Consider the following 18,803-nt stretch of genomic DNA (forward strand, 5'->3'; position numbering starts at 1 on the left):
AAAACACTAGCCAACGAAAAAACATTTCAAGTGATCAACTGAAAACAAACCCAATACATGGAAAACCATTTTCCAATTTCAAGAGTAAAAAATGTTTTCCAAAACATCACATACTCAACATACTCACCACAATATAATTGATTGTCAGCTTTTTTTCCAAGTGAAAAATATGCTCAAAACAATAAATTTACCACTTAGTTTTGTGCAGATACAAATTCAGACTTGGTTTTCCCATTTGAGGCTACAAGTGACCAAAAACAAATCCTACTTGGGGTATGTTTCCATGAGTGAAGGTTTCTATTCATATTTTTATTTGGAATTACAAGAAATATGAATGATTTTCATGCAAGTCAAATAATAGAAAAATAAATTTTCTATCTTCATTTACAGTCATTGTGCAAAAAAAATACCAAGTTATGTTAGTATGCAAGAGAATGCTTACCTTTACCTACCATAGTTGTTCTACGCACCTTAAACAAGATCAAACATATTATTCCCCACTTATAGATATAATTAGGTTAAAATTCAATTCAACAAACTTAAATGGAATTAATATAGCTTATTAAGGTTGGGGCGAGATTTCCTACCACAAAAAAATGATCGTAAAGCTAAATATAAAGATTAATTGTCTGTCATAAAATCAAACTGAACCATCAAAACTAAATTTGGAAAGACTAGCTTTTGGGTTGAGTATGTGTAGATCAAGTAAGTTACAATTAGAGAGTTGTAGTTAGTGATTTAGTCACTAGATTGGTAAATTGTGCTGTGGTAATTCAGAATCTTATAAATTTATTATTACTTCTAAGAGCAATCACATTATAAATATATGCGATCCCTTGATGTTAGTGGTTCACGAATAACACCAAGCTGGTGGTCAAGTCTTCAAATTGGTTTAACTGAACTGTTTCTTCCCTCAAGTGGCTAAACAAAGAATCAAATAAAAATCTGCATCAGCATTAATAAGTTATAAAACATACTATCTAGATTATCTCTTCTTCTTTTAGTTATAAAACATACGGATGTCCTGAATAACTTTGAAATATACTGTAAAATAGCTTCCATTGATGCTTTGGTAGTGCACCTAGAGCTTGACGACAAGAGAATTATCAGATTCAATGGGAGTGGAGAGTGGCGGCTTTGTCCCAGAGATGAGCAGATTCAATGTAGTGATTTTATCACTTTGAAATAGAAACGAGTGACACCAAACAAACCAAGAAAAACTCCCCAATTGAACCGTGGATTTCAGCCAGTTTCCAAAGTTATGGGTCCGGATTGATGTTTATGTTCAGAAAAAGATATTTAAAAAAAAAAAAAATGATATCGATTCAATGTTAGGTTCAAAAGGTCTAATAAACCAATTTTTCCTCCCAAACAGTCAAACATCCTAATCTCTTGCCTTCCTGACCGCCGGTCATCTATCATTCCCTTTTTTCTATTCTAGTTTTCTATTCATTCTTTGTTTTCTCTCTCCTTTTCGTTCTCTATTTTTATTTTTTTATTATTTCACCGACCAAGGTGCAGTTTACTTGTTTGAATTTTGAAATGAGTTGGTTCAATTCAATTAGAAATTCTCTTGGATTACTTATAATAGTTAAATCATGGTTCTGGCCTTCTGGAAGCTGAGGTCATATATCTATGGTTTAGTCCAAGAGGTGGTTCAAGGAAATACACACACACACATTTTCTTTGATGTTTCATCTTTTCTTTTCTTTTTTCTCCCTTGTCTTTTGAGTTTTGTGAACCGATTTTCTCTGCTTTCTTCTCTCCACTCACATCCAGTCACCAGAGATCACCGTCCTATTGCATATCTCCATCAATATCTGTCATCCCATTTTAGATCTTTGCAATCCCTGCCGATCTTGGTTTTCTTGGCCTTTTTGGTTGCTCCTGAAATTCACAAACCGATGCACTGCACTAATAGTACTTGAGCTTGGTACAGCTTGGTTAGTTGACATCCAGCACTGTAGTTCAGTTGGTGACTTTGGAAAACTAATGAATAATCAATTTGACTGATAAATGTAAAGGACCTTGAGCAGTTTGACAAATGATCAAGCAGGGATCCTAGGGTAAAATACTGAACCAATTTATGACCATCTCAAGTATTTTACAGCATAAAGGTAATTACATAGTGTTGGTGCTGTCAAAGTGGGCTCTTGGGCCGAAAAAGGCACACTTGTGCCATACAACTCAAGACTATCAGTATATCACCATTGCAAAAAACGAAAGGCCCCTTATCTATCTTGCAGCATAAATGTAGAAATGATCTAAAGGCAACTTGTGATAAATTGCAGAGCTCAACTTTTCCATGAAGAAACAAAGAATCTACATGTCTTTGGAATAAGAAAAACAGTAACTTGAATGCAAGTGAATAAGACTAACCAAACACAAAAAAGAAAAAAAAAAAAAAAATGTTGAGAATGATGTGACTATTGTAAATGTTAATTCAGGCTTACAAATGCAAACAAAGTCATGTACATCAATCTATGAATAGCATCCCTCACCGTGAAAACTTCAAACATAAAAATCTAACAAAATTAAAATAAGATCAATTACCCAAAAACAAGAGCAGACCCTCTCATAAAGATCTATATACTGTGGCAGTGATATCGCTGACAAACATCCAAGATCTACTCCTAATAAACTAGTGCAAAAATGTCTCAGCCACTGTGCTCTCATTTTGGTTTATCCTAACTTTGAAATGGAGAGCATCCCTGTCTCTAGAAATGTGATTTTGACATTTTGATAATTGTTTGCGGTTATTGATTGGCCTTTTGGGTTTTCCATGGTGGTGTCCAAAGACAAATTAGCTTATGTGGTGCTATTGGAATCCTGAATAGACTCCTCGGATTCAGGTGGAGAAGCACTACCGGTATATTCAACAATGGAATAAACATATTGATCCACATCGTTCCTCGTAGCATCAGCTCTCTCTTGTAGCTCCAGTGCGTGTTCAAGGATTAACTCCACTTCATCTATTGCGGGACGATACTTCCCCTTATTTCGCACACAAGAAGTGGCAATATCAACGTATAACTTGAAACACTCTGGAGCTAGCTTCCCCATCAGATACAGATCAATTATGAGAACAAAAGCTTTCAACAAAAAGCAGAAGCTTCATCTTAGAGTTGGATTGATCAGGTTTCAATTTTCTTTTAGCTCATCACATTTTTTGACAGTTACACTCCATTTGTTTTGGTGGAAAATGCTTTCCATATTTTCTAGTGTATTGTACAACAGAAAACACTAGTCAACGAAAAAAACGTTTTATGTGATCAAGTATGATACAATTAGAGAGTTTTAGTTAGTGATTTAGTCACTAAATTGGTGAATCGTGCTGTAGTAGTTCAGAAACTTTTTTTTTTATTATTACTTCAAAGAGCAATCACATTATAAATATATGCGATACCCTGATGTTAGTGGCTCATGAATAACACCAACCTGGTGGTCAAGTCTTCAAATTGGCTTAACTGTTTCTTCCGTCAAGTGGCTAAACAAAGAATCAAATAAAAATCTGCATCAGCATTACCACAAATAAGTTATCAAACATACTATCTAGATTAGCTCTTCTTCTTTTTTTTCTTTTGAGAAAAGCTATCTAGAGTATCTCAACTATTGAAAATTTAAAGTTGAAACTGATTTTTTTTTTTTTTTTTGAAAACCTGATTAGTAATAGACATAGATTATTATTAATACAAAAGACTTAGTGCATAAAACATTGCCATCTAGGAAGACTACCACATATTCTAATGTTGTAAATTGGGTTTTGATCATGGAAAGTTCTAATGCACTAAATTTCCAAATATATTGATGGCCTAGTAAGCCTAACTTCAGATGAGAAAAAATGAGATGACCAGGCAACTAAAACTAAGAGGCTCAAACCATGAAGTGAACTTTAAACTAATATAAGATTGAGTGAAACATTTTGTCAAAGATATGGTGTGCCTATTCCAAAATGGGATTGAAAAAGAAATGTATCGGAATCTGAATCCACCAAAAATTTACACCCAAGACAATCTAAGTAAATTACAATTGAACAATTGATTAATTGTCCCAAGTTGGCAAGATTGAACAAAAGTCCCCAATGATCACTTAAAAAAAATAGCATTAGCACATACGTACTGTTGTCAAAGGGGAGTTGAATGGCAGAATTAGAATATATTCTAATGTACTAAATGAGATGGCCGTTGTGAATTGAAACATGCAGACTAGTGAATTGCTTGTGGTTAATCATATTTGACCGTTTGGCATGGCGGTGTCCAAGGACAACTCTTCAGCAGATGTGGTGCTCTCTGAAGCTAATTCCTACACCATATCAATTGGAGAAGCGTCTCCGGAAGAATCATTACAGGTATATTCATCAATACAATAGTTACAGTCACCAGCAGCACCATCTGCGCTCTCTTGTAGCTCCAGTGCATGTTCAAGGCGAACCTGAACTTCGCCCATGGTGGGTCGACGATCGGCTCGATTTCGCACACAAGAAGTGGCAATGTCAACGTATTCCATAAAACACTCTGGAGCTATCTTCCCCATCAGATACGGATCAATTATCTTATAGATGGTCCCTTCTCGTTTGCATTTTCGTGCCAACCCAACCAGATCCATCGGTACTGCAAATGGACTTGGTGTTATTCCACTGACTAGTTGCAGCAGTACCACGCCAAAAGAGTAGACGTCGGATTTATCGTTCAGCTTCCCGAACATGACATACTCTTGATCCATGTAACCGTAAGTACCCACAACTCTATCAGTTTCGATTGTAATCAAAGCCTTTGACAAACTCGGGGGACCCATCTTGGACAACCCCAAATATGACAACTTGGCCTCCCATTTCGCGTCCAACAGAATATTGGTCGGGTCAACGCCACTGTGGACGATAGTATGCTTTAGTCCAGTGTGAAGGTAGTGCAGCCCACGCGCCACTCCTACGCAAATCTTTAGTCTCCGTTTCCACGGGATCGGATTGGGATTGGGATCGGGGTTAGTGCCATTGAGGTGTCTCGCGAGGTTTGAATTGACCATGTACTCGTAGACAAGGAACCCATATCGTTTAGCGAGACAATATCCGATGAAAGGGAGGAGGTTAGGGTGGCGTACCTGGCAAACCAGCATCACCTCCTTCATAAAATCGTGAAAACCCTCCCTTGAATCGATATTCACACGCCTTATTGCAACGCTGAAGGCAGGGTCATCAATAAACCCGTTGTATGTTTTCCAGCCACCCCAGCAAACAATTACTAAATTATCATCGAAGTTATTGGTAGCTGTCTTGATCTCAGTCAGTGAAAATCGACGGCATGGAAGAGCTGTATAAGATCGGTTTGTTTCGTCTGACCTTCTCTTCCCGGACGTCCTTAATAACTTTGATATACACTCTGAAATGCCTTTCATACCAACCAGCTTGAAATGATGAGAGTAAGGAGTGGCCCCTTACCCCGGCGATGACGGAAAAGTCCTCTCTCAAAATTAGAAAAACAGACAAAGTAGCTACTTTTTTTTTTTTTTTTCGCATATAACATAGATTACAGAGAACTCTCAATGCACTAAATACGAGTGGGTGGGTTGTTGGAACAGGAAGAAGATAGAAAAAATTTTAACGAGAAATTACATTAAACTTACTTATTGTTGGACTCGAAATTATTTTGCCTATATGTTTTTTGAAAAGTGTTATTTTATTCATCCGAGATAAAGTTTGTTAGTTTTCTATTACTCACATCTCTTAAAAATAATGATAAATTTATATTTTTACTACCTTTTTATATTTCTCTCCTTTTAAAACATAAAAAACTAAAAAAATCAAGTGAAAAAAATATTTAAAAGTTAGGTTTTATAAAATTTAAGAACAAACATAATATTGTTCTTGGAGTTGGCTCGATTGCTTCTATGGTTGAGTTTTTGTAGTTGGGTCAATTGCTTCTATAGCCACCACCAACAATTTTTTTATTTTACAGTTTTCTGGTAATTGTTCCACTCCTAACTCTATAATTAATAATTTCCTTTGATTGTACATGAGGAGGACAGATATAACACTGTCAGTTCTTAAGAAAGTTTGGGTTTTGTGGATTTGATCTAAACTTTGATAGAGTATGGGACCTGAATAATGATTTTTTTGAACCTTTCATGAAAGGCCAAGGAGTTGGGCCATACATGGCTCTAGGTGCGCAACAGCCAAACAATATGTAGGTTTTCAATTTCAGACACAATTGTTCTTGGTGCATGAAAAACTTTAGTTTTAAAATATCAAGAAGGAAAGACAATTGTACAAGTTATTATACTTAAAACCAGACCTCCATGTATCAGTATATTCCTATTAGTTCCAGTCATGTGAAATTTTCTAAATGGCTTGAAGAATTGCTTTCCAAATTTCACTAACGTAAAGCAGCCATAGCAATTAACAACGTAACAAGTACTTAGAATCCTTGCTAGAATCAAAATAAATAATGGCATTGCAGAGATGCGCAAACATTGTTAATAAAGAAAGTGGGCTTGGTAGCTTTGGACTTCTAACAATAGCCCGCAATCAACCTTTACCCTCTCCTTTTCTTTTGTTGAAAGAGATCTCTTCTTGGTTCTTGCTTCTTGCATTTTCACACAGAGCAAAGAATTATCATTTGGTTGGATTATTTTTATTGTGCTAATGATGAGAAGAAAATGGAGTTATCAATATTAGTTTGAATGTTCTTAATTTTGGTTGGATGATTGTTTTGGTTGAATGTTTTCAATTTTTACAAAACCTAGTTTTTAGATCTTCTTTTCTCTTGATTTTTCAGTTTTTTACGTTTTGGGATGAGAGAGACAGAAAAGGGTAGCAAAAATATAAATTTATCCTTGGTTTTAACAGAGGTGGGTACCTGGAGACAAACAAAGCTTACCTCAGGTGGGGTAAAGTGACACTTATCAAACCACAGGTAGGCAAAGTGATTTCGTGCCAAACCACAAGTGGGTTTACTGTAATTTCCCCAAATTTTAATTTCTCTCATTTTTGTTTGGTTAGGAATGAAAAAGTGGAGGGATAAAAAATGTAAATTTGTATAAATTTACTCATACGTCCTTGTTAAAAAATGGTGGTCAATTAAAACAAAAAAGTGACAAACAACCAAAATTTATTATAAAAAATAAAATAAAATAAAAAAAGATAAAGCAATCACCCAATTTATTAAAAAAAAAATCATGTCTAGTTAAAAAAATAATAATAAAAAAATAAAAAAATAAAACGAACTATCACACCCATGGTCCAGGAAAAAAAAAAAAGCAACATCTAGGAAAGAAAAAAAAGGCAACGTGCCCACCTACATCTCAGGAAATCGAAAAATGAAAAATGAAAAAATAGAGGCAACGTGCCCAATACCCAAAAAAAAAGGAAAAATGAAAGAAAGAAAGGAACTAGACATAGGCATTTTTGTCCATTACGCAGCCTCATTTTCTCCCTTCAGTTTTCTCTCTATTTTGAGAGAAAACTTTTTGGTGGGCTTGGGGAGAAAATATTCAGGCTTCACTATTTATTTTTCTTCCTCCCTACCCAACCAAACACACTCAAAAAAGTTTTCCTTCCCATTTTCTCTCCAAAGTTTTTCATCCACGCTATTTCACCTCTAAACAAACACATCCTTAGGTATAGTAATTAGATGTTATTTAGTGAATTTTTTCTCATAGGATGAAAGCGCATTTTTTAGTTAAGCAGCCACATGGCTAAATCTTAAAAAGTGAATCTAAAAAAGAACACCTAAAATATTGTATTTAAGTTTTATCCATTTAATGAGCTGTGTAACATTATTTGTTATTTCAATATTTTTCAAATAATTTGCACTATATAATTTTACTATTGTGGGAGCCAAAACACCTAAAGACTAAACAATGACAAAGGTTCTTGATTTACCCAACTAATTTCTAAAAGATGAGCAAAAGATCCACTATGGAAATATTAGACGGTGATTAAAAAATAAAAATAGACAGAATCAAGCTTTCATATATGAAGGAACAATGTTCTTGAGGTACATAGGAAGGATTCAAGTATATATAAAGATACACAAGGAAAACTATCTAATGCTCGATCACTCGCTCTCTCTCTCTATTTTTCTAAACCCCTTCTCCTTTTATAGACATTTTCCCCTCCTCTTCCAACTGTCCAGCTCCCAGCTAGATTTTGGGAATACTTATCCCATCAAGCTCAGCCCTCAGCCCTGCCATTTCACGATTATGAAGAAAGACTTTTGGAGGTGTTTCCACTGTTCAGGCCAGTCATTCAATATTTAATGTGGTTGACATTAGGTAGGGATCTCATTAATGCAGAGGTGACTGTTTCATTGGGATCTATATCTTCTTCATTGTGTCCCTTGGGAAAAATGTAGAAGACGGGCAATCCTACATGAGGGTGGAAATTGCTATCTAAGGTACCTTAGTGACCTCGAGAAGATAGGTTAAAGGGTTACCTCAATTATTGTTCTTAGGAAGATTATTATCCCAGACTTCCATGACTATAAGCCTGGCTGGTTCCTATTCACTAGAGAGTCATTTCATCTTTTTTCATACCTTGGGTTTTGGTCCTCGAGTCGAGTCTGAATTCACCCCCCACAACTATTTAGTTTTATAAGCATAAGATAATGCTAAGTGTTGATCATTTTTGCCTTGAAGTAAACTATAATTGAGTTTTCAAGTACACTTTTTTTTATATACATTATTGAGATTCAAATATTATTTTGGGAGTGTACTCTATTTTCGAAAAAGGTCTAGATGATATTGGATTATTGAATTATTGACTCAATGACTAAATATATTCAATTAGGAGACCTCATTTTGCAAAACCAAAATGGCCAAATAACATTGTTGGCCAAAATATTTAGCGATCTACCACTATTTTGAAAATATTTAGAGATATACCACTATTTTGAAATTTAATTTTTCAAACTCGAGTTTTTTGTGTAACTCTAGTTCCAAGAACTCAAGTTCCATGAAAAATAGCCATCATGGCACCCGATGAGCTGGATTTTTAATTTAAAAAAGCCATGTGGAACTTGAGTTCAATAAGCTTGAGTAGCTTATAATGTGTTACTCTAGTTTTATAAACTCGATTACCATAAAACTGAGGTCCACAACCTCTCTTCTTTCACTGTAATATGTTACATCAGCGTGTCCCACACGCTGTCTTCTTTCACTTCAACATGTCCCACAGCATGTCCCACACGCTTGTCTTTCTCAACTTTCACCTATGTATCCCTTCCTTCAAAGCATTACTCTCTATCTCTCCCAACACTTCCAATTCCATAGTTCTATGACAAACAAAAACTATTTCTTATCTCTCTCTCTCTCTCTCTCTCTCTCTCTCTCTCTTGACTAAAAAAGGTTGCATCATTTTTTATGAGTAGCGTACAAATGGTCATCCATTACATGGACGACTGTAAGCACATTCAAGTCAGACATAACTCTCTCATTCAAGCTAGATGAAGGAAACGGCTACAAAGTCATTAAAAATGCTTTCATGAGCTGCCTCATGTCTGTTACAAACATCTTTATGAGCCACTCAACTATTAATCACCTAGCTTAGGCATATTGCCAAGGGGAGATCAACAAACTTTGCAAAAACTCATCAGATGGCTATATAAAGCCATAAAGAGCAAGTAAATAAAAGACAAAATTTCATATACACTAAGCTACATTATACATTAGAGATTTACTAATTGAACCATCGGAGGGTCCTTGGCTGGCTCTATCCAGATGTCTTTCATCTTCACTTTCTTTCTTCTTGACTGGAAGTCTTGTTCGTCCATCAAGATTGACGAGGAACATACTGACAAGACACATTTGTGTTTTATCAATTTTATTAAAGAATAAAGTAATGTACGTGTAAGGGGGTCCTAGGGCTACCATAGGCTAAACCAACTAGCCTAAGCACTAGGACAAGAAAAATACATTGGAAAAACACAACCCAAGAAAAGTAGCTAGTGGGTCTTCTAGTCAACTAAAAAAGGTTACACTTTTAGAGCCCAAAATGCACGTTTCCAAGTCCAAAATCCAAAATGCGTGTTTGGTAAATTATTGCCATCACGCGTTATCAAAAAATGGTTTTTTCAAATACGAAGGACTATCGCATTTTGATATTGGACCTTGGAGTTGCGATGCCGAAAACACAAATATAGATATCATGTTATCGTTGGTCATTTTCAGCATTATTCCTAAACTACCCTTATTTTTATTTTGAAATCCCAATTTTAACAAGATCTCTTTAAAATAAAATAAAAAAAAAATACCATCATGTAGGAGAAGAATTTCTCAACACTCTATGCACCCTCATTATCAAATGCAAGAAGCCCAAAAGACAAATCGCACCGTTCAAGTAGTAATGGTTCTTCTTTCTTTCTTTTCCTTTCCTCCAACTTCTAACCAACCAACCAAACTATAAAATTATAAATCAAATGTGCAATGTTCAATTCCAACATAAACCCATAAACCCACTATTGCTGCAGGCTTCTTCTTCTTCTACTGCGAGATTCTTCTTTTTTTTTTTTTTTGTGTGTGTGTATAATATATTTCTTTATTCTTGTCTTTTGGGTGATGAAGAAGAACGATCTTTTGCGTGAAAAAGAATAACCGAAGAAGAGATAAGATAAACCACCCAAAAATGGGATTGAAAAATATGTATTGTAACATGAATTCACCCAAAAATTACACCCAAGACAAACTAAGCACATTATAATTGAACAATTGATTAATTATTTCAAGTTGGCAAGATTGAAGAAAAGTACCCAAAATGATCAATTTTTTTTTTTTTTAAATAGAAAAAATAGCACTAGCACGTACTGTTATCGAAGGGGAGTTGAATTGCAGAATTAGAATATCTAGGAAGACTACTAAATATTCTAATGTACTATTGTCCAAGCCTTTTTTGATGAGTTTTCATAATAGAAGTTCAAAATGAGCATTGCTTCAAATGCTTTGAAGAGAATTGAGAAACCAAAGGGGAGAAAAAACGGAGTTCGTAAGAACTGAGAGACCAAAGAAAATAATAGTTTGCAAGACTAGACAACATTATATAAACTTACCACATCAGCACATTATAAATATCAACTTAGTGATGAATTCCATACAGAACGACTCTGTACAAGGAGTATTACATAGCATAGGAATAAAAATATCGCAATAAACTATTTAAAAACATCAGGATTCCCCATCCCAATAACTTTAGGTTAAGGGAAAAGTTTGTGTCTCTTTTCCCACATTTTCTCAGCAAGTAAAAAGACCATATACTCCATCAGTAATAGAAGGCAATAGAAAGACAAGACCAATCCAAAAACTGAAACTCATACTTAGTGAATTGTTTGTGGTCAATCATATTTGACCGCTTGGCATGGCGGTTTCCAATGACAATTCTTCAGCGGATGTGGTACTCTCTGAAGCTGTTTCCCACACAATATCAATTGGAGAAGCGTCTCCCGAAGAAGCATTACAGGTATATTCATCAACACAATAGTTACAGACACCAGCAGCAGCAGTAGCAGCATCTGCGCTATCTTGGAGAAACGTCTCCCGAACCCATGTCAATTGGAGAAGCGTATCCCGAACCCAACTCAATTGGAGAAGCGTCTCCAGAAGAATCATTACAGGTATATTCATCAAAACAATAGTTACAATCACCAGCAGCAGCATCTGCGCTCTCTTGTAGCTCCAGTGCATGTTCAAGGCATACCTGCACTTCACCCATGGTGGGTAGACGTTCGCCTCGATATCGCACACAAGAAGTGGCTATGTCAACGTATACCATAAAACACTCTGGAGCTATCTTCCCCATCAGATATGGATCAATTATCTCATTGATGTTCCCTTCTCGTTTGCATTTTTGGGCCCAACTAACCAGATCCATCTGTTCTTCCCCTTCAGTTGGTTTCCTTCCAGAGTAGTTGCAGCAGTGCCACACCAAAGGAGTAGACGTCGGATTTATCAGTCAGCACCCCATTAATGGCATACTCAAGAGCAATGTACCCCTGAGTACCCGCAACTGTATCAGTTTCGATCCTAATTAAATCCTTTGACAAACTCGGGGGACCCACCTTGGATATTCCGAACTCTGACAACTTGACCTCCCATTTCTCGTTCAACAGAATATATCTCGAATTCACACCACAGTGAATGATAGTATGCTTCAGCCCAGTGTGGAGGCAGTGCAGCCCACGCGCCACCCCAACGCAAATCTGTAGTCTTCGATTCAACGGGACCGGGTTGGGGTTTGTGGCATAGAGGTGTCTCGCCAGGTTTCCATTGACCATGAACTCGTACACAAGGAACCACTCTCCTTCATCTTCGAAACAATATCCGATGAGACGGATAAGGTTAGGGTGGCGTAGCTGGCAATGCACCAGCACCTTGGTCCTTAATTTGTGACATACCTCCATTGACCTTGGCAATATCTGATGATATTCACACGCTTTATTGTAACGCTTATGGTACTGTCATCAATATACCCCTTGTATACGATCCCGAAAGCCCCCCGACCAATGATTAAATTTTCGTCGAAGTTATTGGTAGCTATGGTGATCTCAGCGAGTGAAAATCGACGGCATGGAAGAACTAAATGAGGTTGGTTTAACCTTCTCTCCCCGGACTTCCTTAATAACTTTGATATACGCTCTGAAATGCCTTTCATACCAACCAGTTCTTGAAATGATGCAATAAGGAGATTTTTTTTTTTTTTTTTCCTTGGTTGTGATCAGCAGATAAGGGTATGTAGGCAGCTCTGCTGTATACCATAAACAACTAACTATGGAGAATTCTGTCACAATGAACTAAATACGAGTGGGTGGGCTGTTGGTTACTTCAATTAGTTGACTTTTCTTCAATCTATCATGGTGTATATATTGCGTTGTGCAACTAATTATCTGATATTTCAATATTTTTTCAGATCATTTAAACTATATAGTTTTATAGGCCAAAGTTAATGCTAAGCACCGATCATTTTTTCCTTGGAGTAAACTATAATTGAGTTTTCAAATACACTTTTTTTTTTTTAAACGTTATTGAGATTCAAATATTATTTTGAGAGAATACTGTGTCTTGAAAAAGGGTCTAGATGATTTTGGTCTGTTGGATTATTGAGCGATTGACTCAATGACTAAATATATTCAATTAGAAAACCTCATAGTTTAAATTTTTGAGATTAAAAAGTTGGAGTGTTACATTTAGTGAGTTTGGGAAGCGCATTTTGCGCGTTTTCCAGCTCACACATTTTGTATTGTTCATGAAATTTACAAGTACTTTTTTAACAAATTTTTCTTTAAAATTAGGACTCACGGCACTATTCACATATTTAAAAGTTATTTTGTTACAGTATATTCAGTTTTAAGTTTTAGTTTTCAGCAATAAATAGTATCCAAATAGACTCTTAAGCTTTGCAAATCATTGCCATGATGTCAAATTACAAGAGAGAAGTGCATATTTTTCCTCCATGATTGGAAGGCTTATTAAGAACTTGCTTGATGCTTCTTTAAAGCCTTATTTATAAGGATTATGTTAACAAGTGTCCTTAGGACAATTGTAAATAAACTATATTAAAAAAGTTTTAACACAATTTTTATGAGAAATATAGAAAGCTGACAGAAAAATTAATTGTTTTATTATTTTCTCATAAAATGTTTCTAAAAATAGTTTCTAAACTAACGCCCTTAAGGCATTCGTTAACATTTACCATTTTTTAAGTAGTCTTGGCCCATGTGAGCCATAATATTTTTATTGGAGCTACAAATTGAGCTAACAGCATATGCATATACCGGTATACCCAGTATTTAGAATGTCTTTGAGCAACTATAAAGAGAGGTATACGTTTTCCAAAGTTTATAGGATGAAGCTAATAGAAGATGAGCCAAAGAAACTCGTGCCTTTTGAGGCTGATTTTGCAGCTTGCAATGAAGGCGCACAACAAATGCATTAAGGAGAAGATAGATGTGATAAATTATAAAGATGAAAGTGGGATTCCCATCTCTTACATCAATATGGGTGAATCGTCAGAACTTGAATGCTGCTCTTGGGACAAGTAATGCATATGCTCTTCATGATAAAATAACTGAAGCTCTGAGAGACAATGGTGGTTAAGATTGTTAAGATGGGAGCATCAAAAACCGTTATTCAACAGTGCCTTCTACAAAGTAGGAGTACTATTGCCTGTCACCTTCAAGGTAAGTTCTTCGGTACCATGATAGGGGGAAAACTCTTCTCAGGCATGCAAATGTGAAGGCATACCACACGAGTGAAATCAGTGTGGGGAAGCTAGGTTTCTGTGGACACAATCCTGAGCCATTTGCAAGCTAAAATGGATTAATTACCATTCAATAAGCCCCTGATCAATTAATTTAACTTCCTTTGATGATAGTTCATGGATGTAGATTTTCATAACTTTTGACTGAGGATATTACCCTAATAAAAAATATTGATCTTGCAGCCCTTGCCAAAATCTTAGGGGGGCTGATCAAAGTAGAATTCAAGACAATTGAAGAACTTTAAGCTATGGAAAATAAAGAGGTGCTACGTCCACAATATTTTCACAACAAGTCATAGGTAGTTAGTTGGTATTGGTTCAAATTTGAACATACACTAAGATTACTTTTTTGCATCAACAATAACAACCAGTAACAACCTGTCACTTAGGATTTGTTATAAAAATGTTATATAAATGTTACCACTTAGGATTTGTTGTAAAAATGTTGTGAAAATGTTGTGGACATATCATTTCTCTAGAAAATATGCCATGGAATCTAGCTTCAAAACAATATGAGAACAAAATTTTTTGTTTTCAAGCACGGATTCTTTCACCAAAAAACAAAAGCTTCATTATAGAGTTGGACAGATTGGGTTTCCATTTCATTAATCTCTTAAGGTAACTTTCTTTTATAAGTTCATTCATCTTTGAAAGTACTTCCATTGAAAGATAATCAAGCAATCCCAATAATCATTCAATGATGTAATTTTAAGCTTCATGCCTCCGCAAGCTCTCAAACTCCATGAAATGGTGAGCTTGAATCACTTAATTTAAAGAGAAATGCTCAAGAAGCATTGCTTACAAGCTTTTCTTTTATGTCTCTTTCCTTTTCCCTCTTTCAATTTAAATTTATGCCCTATGGACTTTTATATGCATTTACTATTTCCATGGATCACACTGGTGCAGAAATAAGGTTTACTTCTAAGCAGCATATAATTAAAAGACTTAAGTAAAAAATAAATCACATTGTATTCATAAACCAAAAAGGGAGCGGGAGAGGGGGGGGGGGGGAGAGAGATTCTTCACCTACATTGCGTTTCCCAAGAGGTAACATGATACATGCTACAATTTGGGCAATAGATTGACTAATGTTACTGAGGAATTTCAAGGTCCGGTCTCCTGTTGAATCATCTGGAAATGCATCTGGGTAGGTAGCCAAAATCCTTAATTTCATGCTCCTGTAAATGAGAGAGAGAGAGAGAGAGAATTAAATCACCAAACGGCACCAAAATCTGGATAGCCAAGAGGCAACAACCATGAATTTAAACTTTCAAGTAAACAACTTGAATCAAGATAATAAAATAGATCTGGGACGATGCAAGAATAAGAAACTCAGCATACTTAAAGCTTCATAATCAACAGAATAGTTGCAAAACACATCAACTTTACAGTTCAATAGAAAAATTCAGACATTCCGGCAGTATGAAATAATTCATATAAAAGAAATGAATTGCAGGGGCAAGATAAAGTTGGAGATTCACTCTGACAAAATATTTCGAAATGAATTGCAGCATAAAAGGCTGCACAAGACTTAATGATTCAACAGAAAATATACAAACTGAACTCATAACATCTTCATCCACACAAATTTGAATTAAAAAAAAATATGCCTAATAAAAACTTGCAACCTGCCACCTGAAATATAAAAATAGTTTCATACCAATACACACAAATCTTCATAGGATTTGAACAAATACAGGTCCTTTCCAAGAGAAGAATGAATATATGACTGGAAATCTTAAAGTTCTCTTAAATTATCAAAAAGCCACACCTTGTTTTCATGTTATTGAATTTGGTTTTTTGATTATTGACTCCATGTGTGCCTGAATTCAATTCCAATTTCAAGCATGAATGCACACATGCAGTACATTCAGGCGTTTAAGACACCATACAAACTGAGCAAACTGATTGATTTCAGCCTGTTTCCTTGGTGATCATGGTTCACTTTGATGCTTATTCAGGAAAAAAAAACACAAAAAACACAAAAAACCTATGATATTGATTCAGTAAAGGTCTAATACACCACTTAAAACCAAACCAACCAATCAAATTATAATTTAATTTCGAATTATATTAGTATGCATGGAGATATTTTAAGGGAGATGAAAAAAAATCTTACAAATATGTTCATGCATAATAAATTCTTCTATTTTTACATCCCCAACGCTCAAGCCTCCTAATCTCTTGCCTCCCTGCCACACATCTATCATTTCATTATTTTCTGTTCTAGTTTCCTATTCATTCTTTATTCTTCTCTTTCCTTTTTGTTATCTATTTTTATTTAGGGTCCTGTTAACGGGTGCTTTAGGGCATTTATTAATAGACCACTTTAGGAAACTTTTAATACCACTGTTATAAGAAATATAAAAAACTATCAAAAAAATCAGTTGCTTTTTTCTTTTCCAGAAAAAGTTTCTAAAAATATCTCCTAAACTAATGCCCTTAGGGCGTTTGTTAAATTTTCCTTTTACTAATTCCCTTTTCTTTGACATTCATTTTTTTCTTCTTCTCCCTTGTCTTCTCCATCCTCCTCTTTTGTTCTTCTTCCCTTTGTCTTTGTAACTGATTTTCTCTACTCTCTCCTCTCTACGCCCTCTTTTTTATTTCTACTGCTTCCACACAGTTTTTGCCCCTCTTCCTTGTAACCACTCACACTCAGACACCAGACATTGCAGATCACTTTCCTATTGCAAATCTCCATCTCCATCAATATCTGTCATCACATTCTAGATCTATGCCAATCTCTGCTGATCTTGGTCTACTTGGCCTCTTTGGTTGCTCTGAAATTCACAAACCAATGCACCATACCAATGGAACTTGAGCTTGGTACAGCTTATTTTGTAGACCTCCAGCACTGTAGTTCAGTTGGTGACTTTGGAGAGCTGACGAGGTCAGATCAGTAGGAAAATATCGCTCAAAATCATCATAACAACCCACCCATGAGCAACCCCTAGTGTAGATATTTAAAGATGATGAATTTGCCTCAGAGAGTAGTTAATTTTGAACTTATCAAGAAAAAAAAAATAGTTACTTTTGCCTTTCAGTTATATGAGAAACATTACAGTATTCTAAGTCTATTATAGTATTCTTAGTTTTTCTTCCATATTTCTACACGACTGCCCATATCAATAATGTGTTCTTATAGAATTTAATTCTGTTGCTGTGAGCATAAAAAGGGTAATTGTTGATTTGGAAATATTATGCTAAAGAAGGGAATAACACTAAACAGACAAGATGCTAGGGAGACCAGTGAGAAATAGGTTTATAGGTATCACTCCTAGATTGGTTCAGAATCACTGTAGAATTTCTTCGGCGTCGCATATGGCCTAAAGCATCACACATCTAATTTCTTCAGCATCACAAGTCAGATTAAGGTTGCAGCACACAAAACTCAAACTAAGGCTTCTGAAATTTTTCAAAACAACTTAAGTAAAACCATTACATCTGTATATATAGGCATCTAATGCTTAAACCTAATCGGACTTCTTAGGCTTTGTCTTGTGTAGAAATATGGGCTCTTCCCCCTTAACTATATCAATAATTATGGGCTCTTCCCCCTTAACTATGGTACAGTTGCAATGTTCCCTAAACTTCAAAGGTGAACAATGTCCTCCCTTAACACTTGGTAATAGGCACATTACCTCCTGCCAGTAGAATTACTGTCAAATCTAACGAAAAAGTCAAAACTTTTCCAATAATGCATCTAATAGAAATTTGAATTTTCCATTATATTTGACAGAAATCATAACAGCATGAGGCAAAGTGTTTATTAACAATAGTTTAGGGAGGACAATGATTAGTTTTGTAATTTAGGGGGACATTGTAACTACATCATAGCTTTTTGTTTTTTACAAGCATCAGGTAAGTACAATTGTTATTGATAAAAGACATTCATGTACAAATGACAGAAAGAAGTCAAAAGAATTACATTAAAAAAAAAAAACTAAGCACAAAAAGACAACAACTCTATTGATTCCGAAATGAAGTTAATAGTAGTAAAGCTCCAAATGAAAAGGCAAACTCTTAACCATGGCGTGAAGCACGGTTCATCCAAATTTAGCTTAAATTTCTTGCATCCACTTTGGCGTTTGATTTTTAAATCGAAGTCATTTGTTCAGGGGAGCCCCAAGATGATCTGAATGCATCCAAGATAAAAACTTATCGAGTACACCACAAAACTGAGAGCATCCATCTTAGCGAAATTCCAAAAAAGTAAAACCATGTGCAGAATACCAAATGTGATCCAAACAACCGTGGAGAAATCATTTAATGTAAAACTCTGAGAAGACAAGCTGTGCTGAAGAACAGAGAATGTTGATGAACTTCTGAAGCTTCACATTTTCTGCTGCACAACAATGCACCCACGTGACGGCAGGTCCCCTAACCATGGTTCTAAGTCCATTCTTAAAGGATAAGGTAGGCTCTAAAGCTGGGTAAAAGGTGTCCCCGCATACAGTGTTTACACACCTTCTGCGCACCTCCTAGGAGGTGTGGGTGGCGTCCACACGACAAGTCCGTATCCACTTCCGGGATCGAGATGCTACTTGGCCAACCCAAGGAAGTT

At 35.6% G+C, this 18,803-nt stretch overlaps 2 protein-coding genes across 2 annotated transcripts; both read right to left on the minus strand.

Annotated features, from left to right (window-relative positions):
• Positions 1-4,302: 4,302 nt before the first annotated feature.
• LOC142635505 (receptor-like protein kinase FERONIA) lies at positions 4,303-5,391 on the minus strand. The gene has a single exon (XM_075809649.1). The coding sequence runs from the start codon at positions 5,389-5,391 to the stop codon at positions 4,303-4,305; it is 1,089 nt and encodes a 362-aa protein (XP_075665764.1).
• Positions 5,392-11,867: 6,476 nt separating this feature from the next.
• On the minus strand, positions 11,868-12,383 carry LOC142635506 (receptor-like protein kinase FERONIA). The gene has a single exon (XM_075809650.1). It carries the CDS (start codon positions 12,381-12,383, stop codon positions 11,868-11,870), a length of 516 nt encoding a protein of 171 aa, XP_075665765.1.
• Positions 12,384-18,803: the final 6,420 nt, after the last annotated feature.

This window comes from Castanea sativa, chromosome 5 (genome assembly GCF_040712315.1).
Source record: "Castanea sativa cultivar Marrone di Chiusa Pesio chromosome 5, ASM4071231v1".
NCBI lineage: Eukaryota > Viridiplantae > Streptophyta > Magnoliopsida > Fagales > Fagaceae > Castanea > Castanea sativa.

Bases quoted from the DNA above. Each gene is read 5' to 3' on its own strand.
- LOC142635505 (XM_075809649.1), bottom strand. From the start codon at position 5,391: ATGAAAGGCATTTCAGAGTGTATATCAAAGTTATTAAGGACGTCCGGG.
- LOC142635506 (XM_075809650.1), bottom strand. From the start codon at position 12,383: ATGGAGGTATGTCACAAATTAAGGACCAAGGTGCTGGTGCATTGCCAG.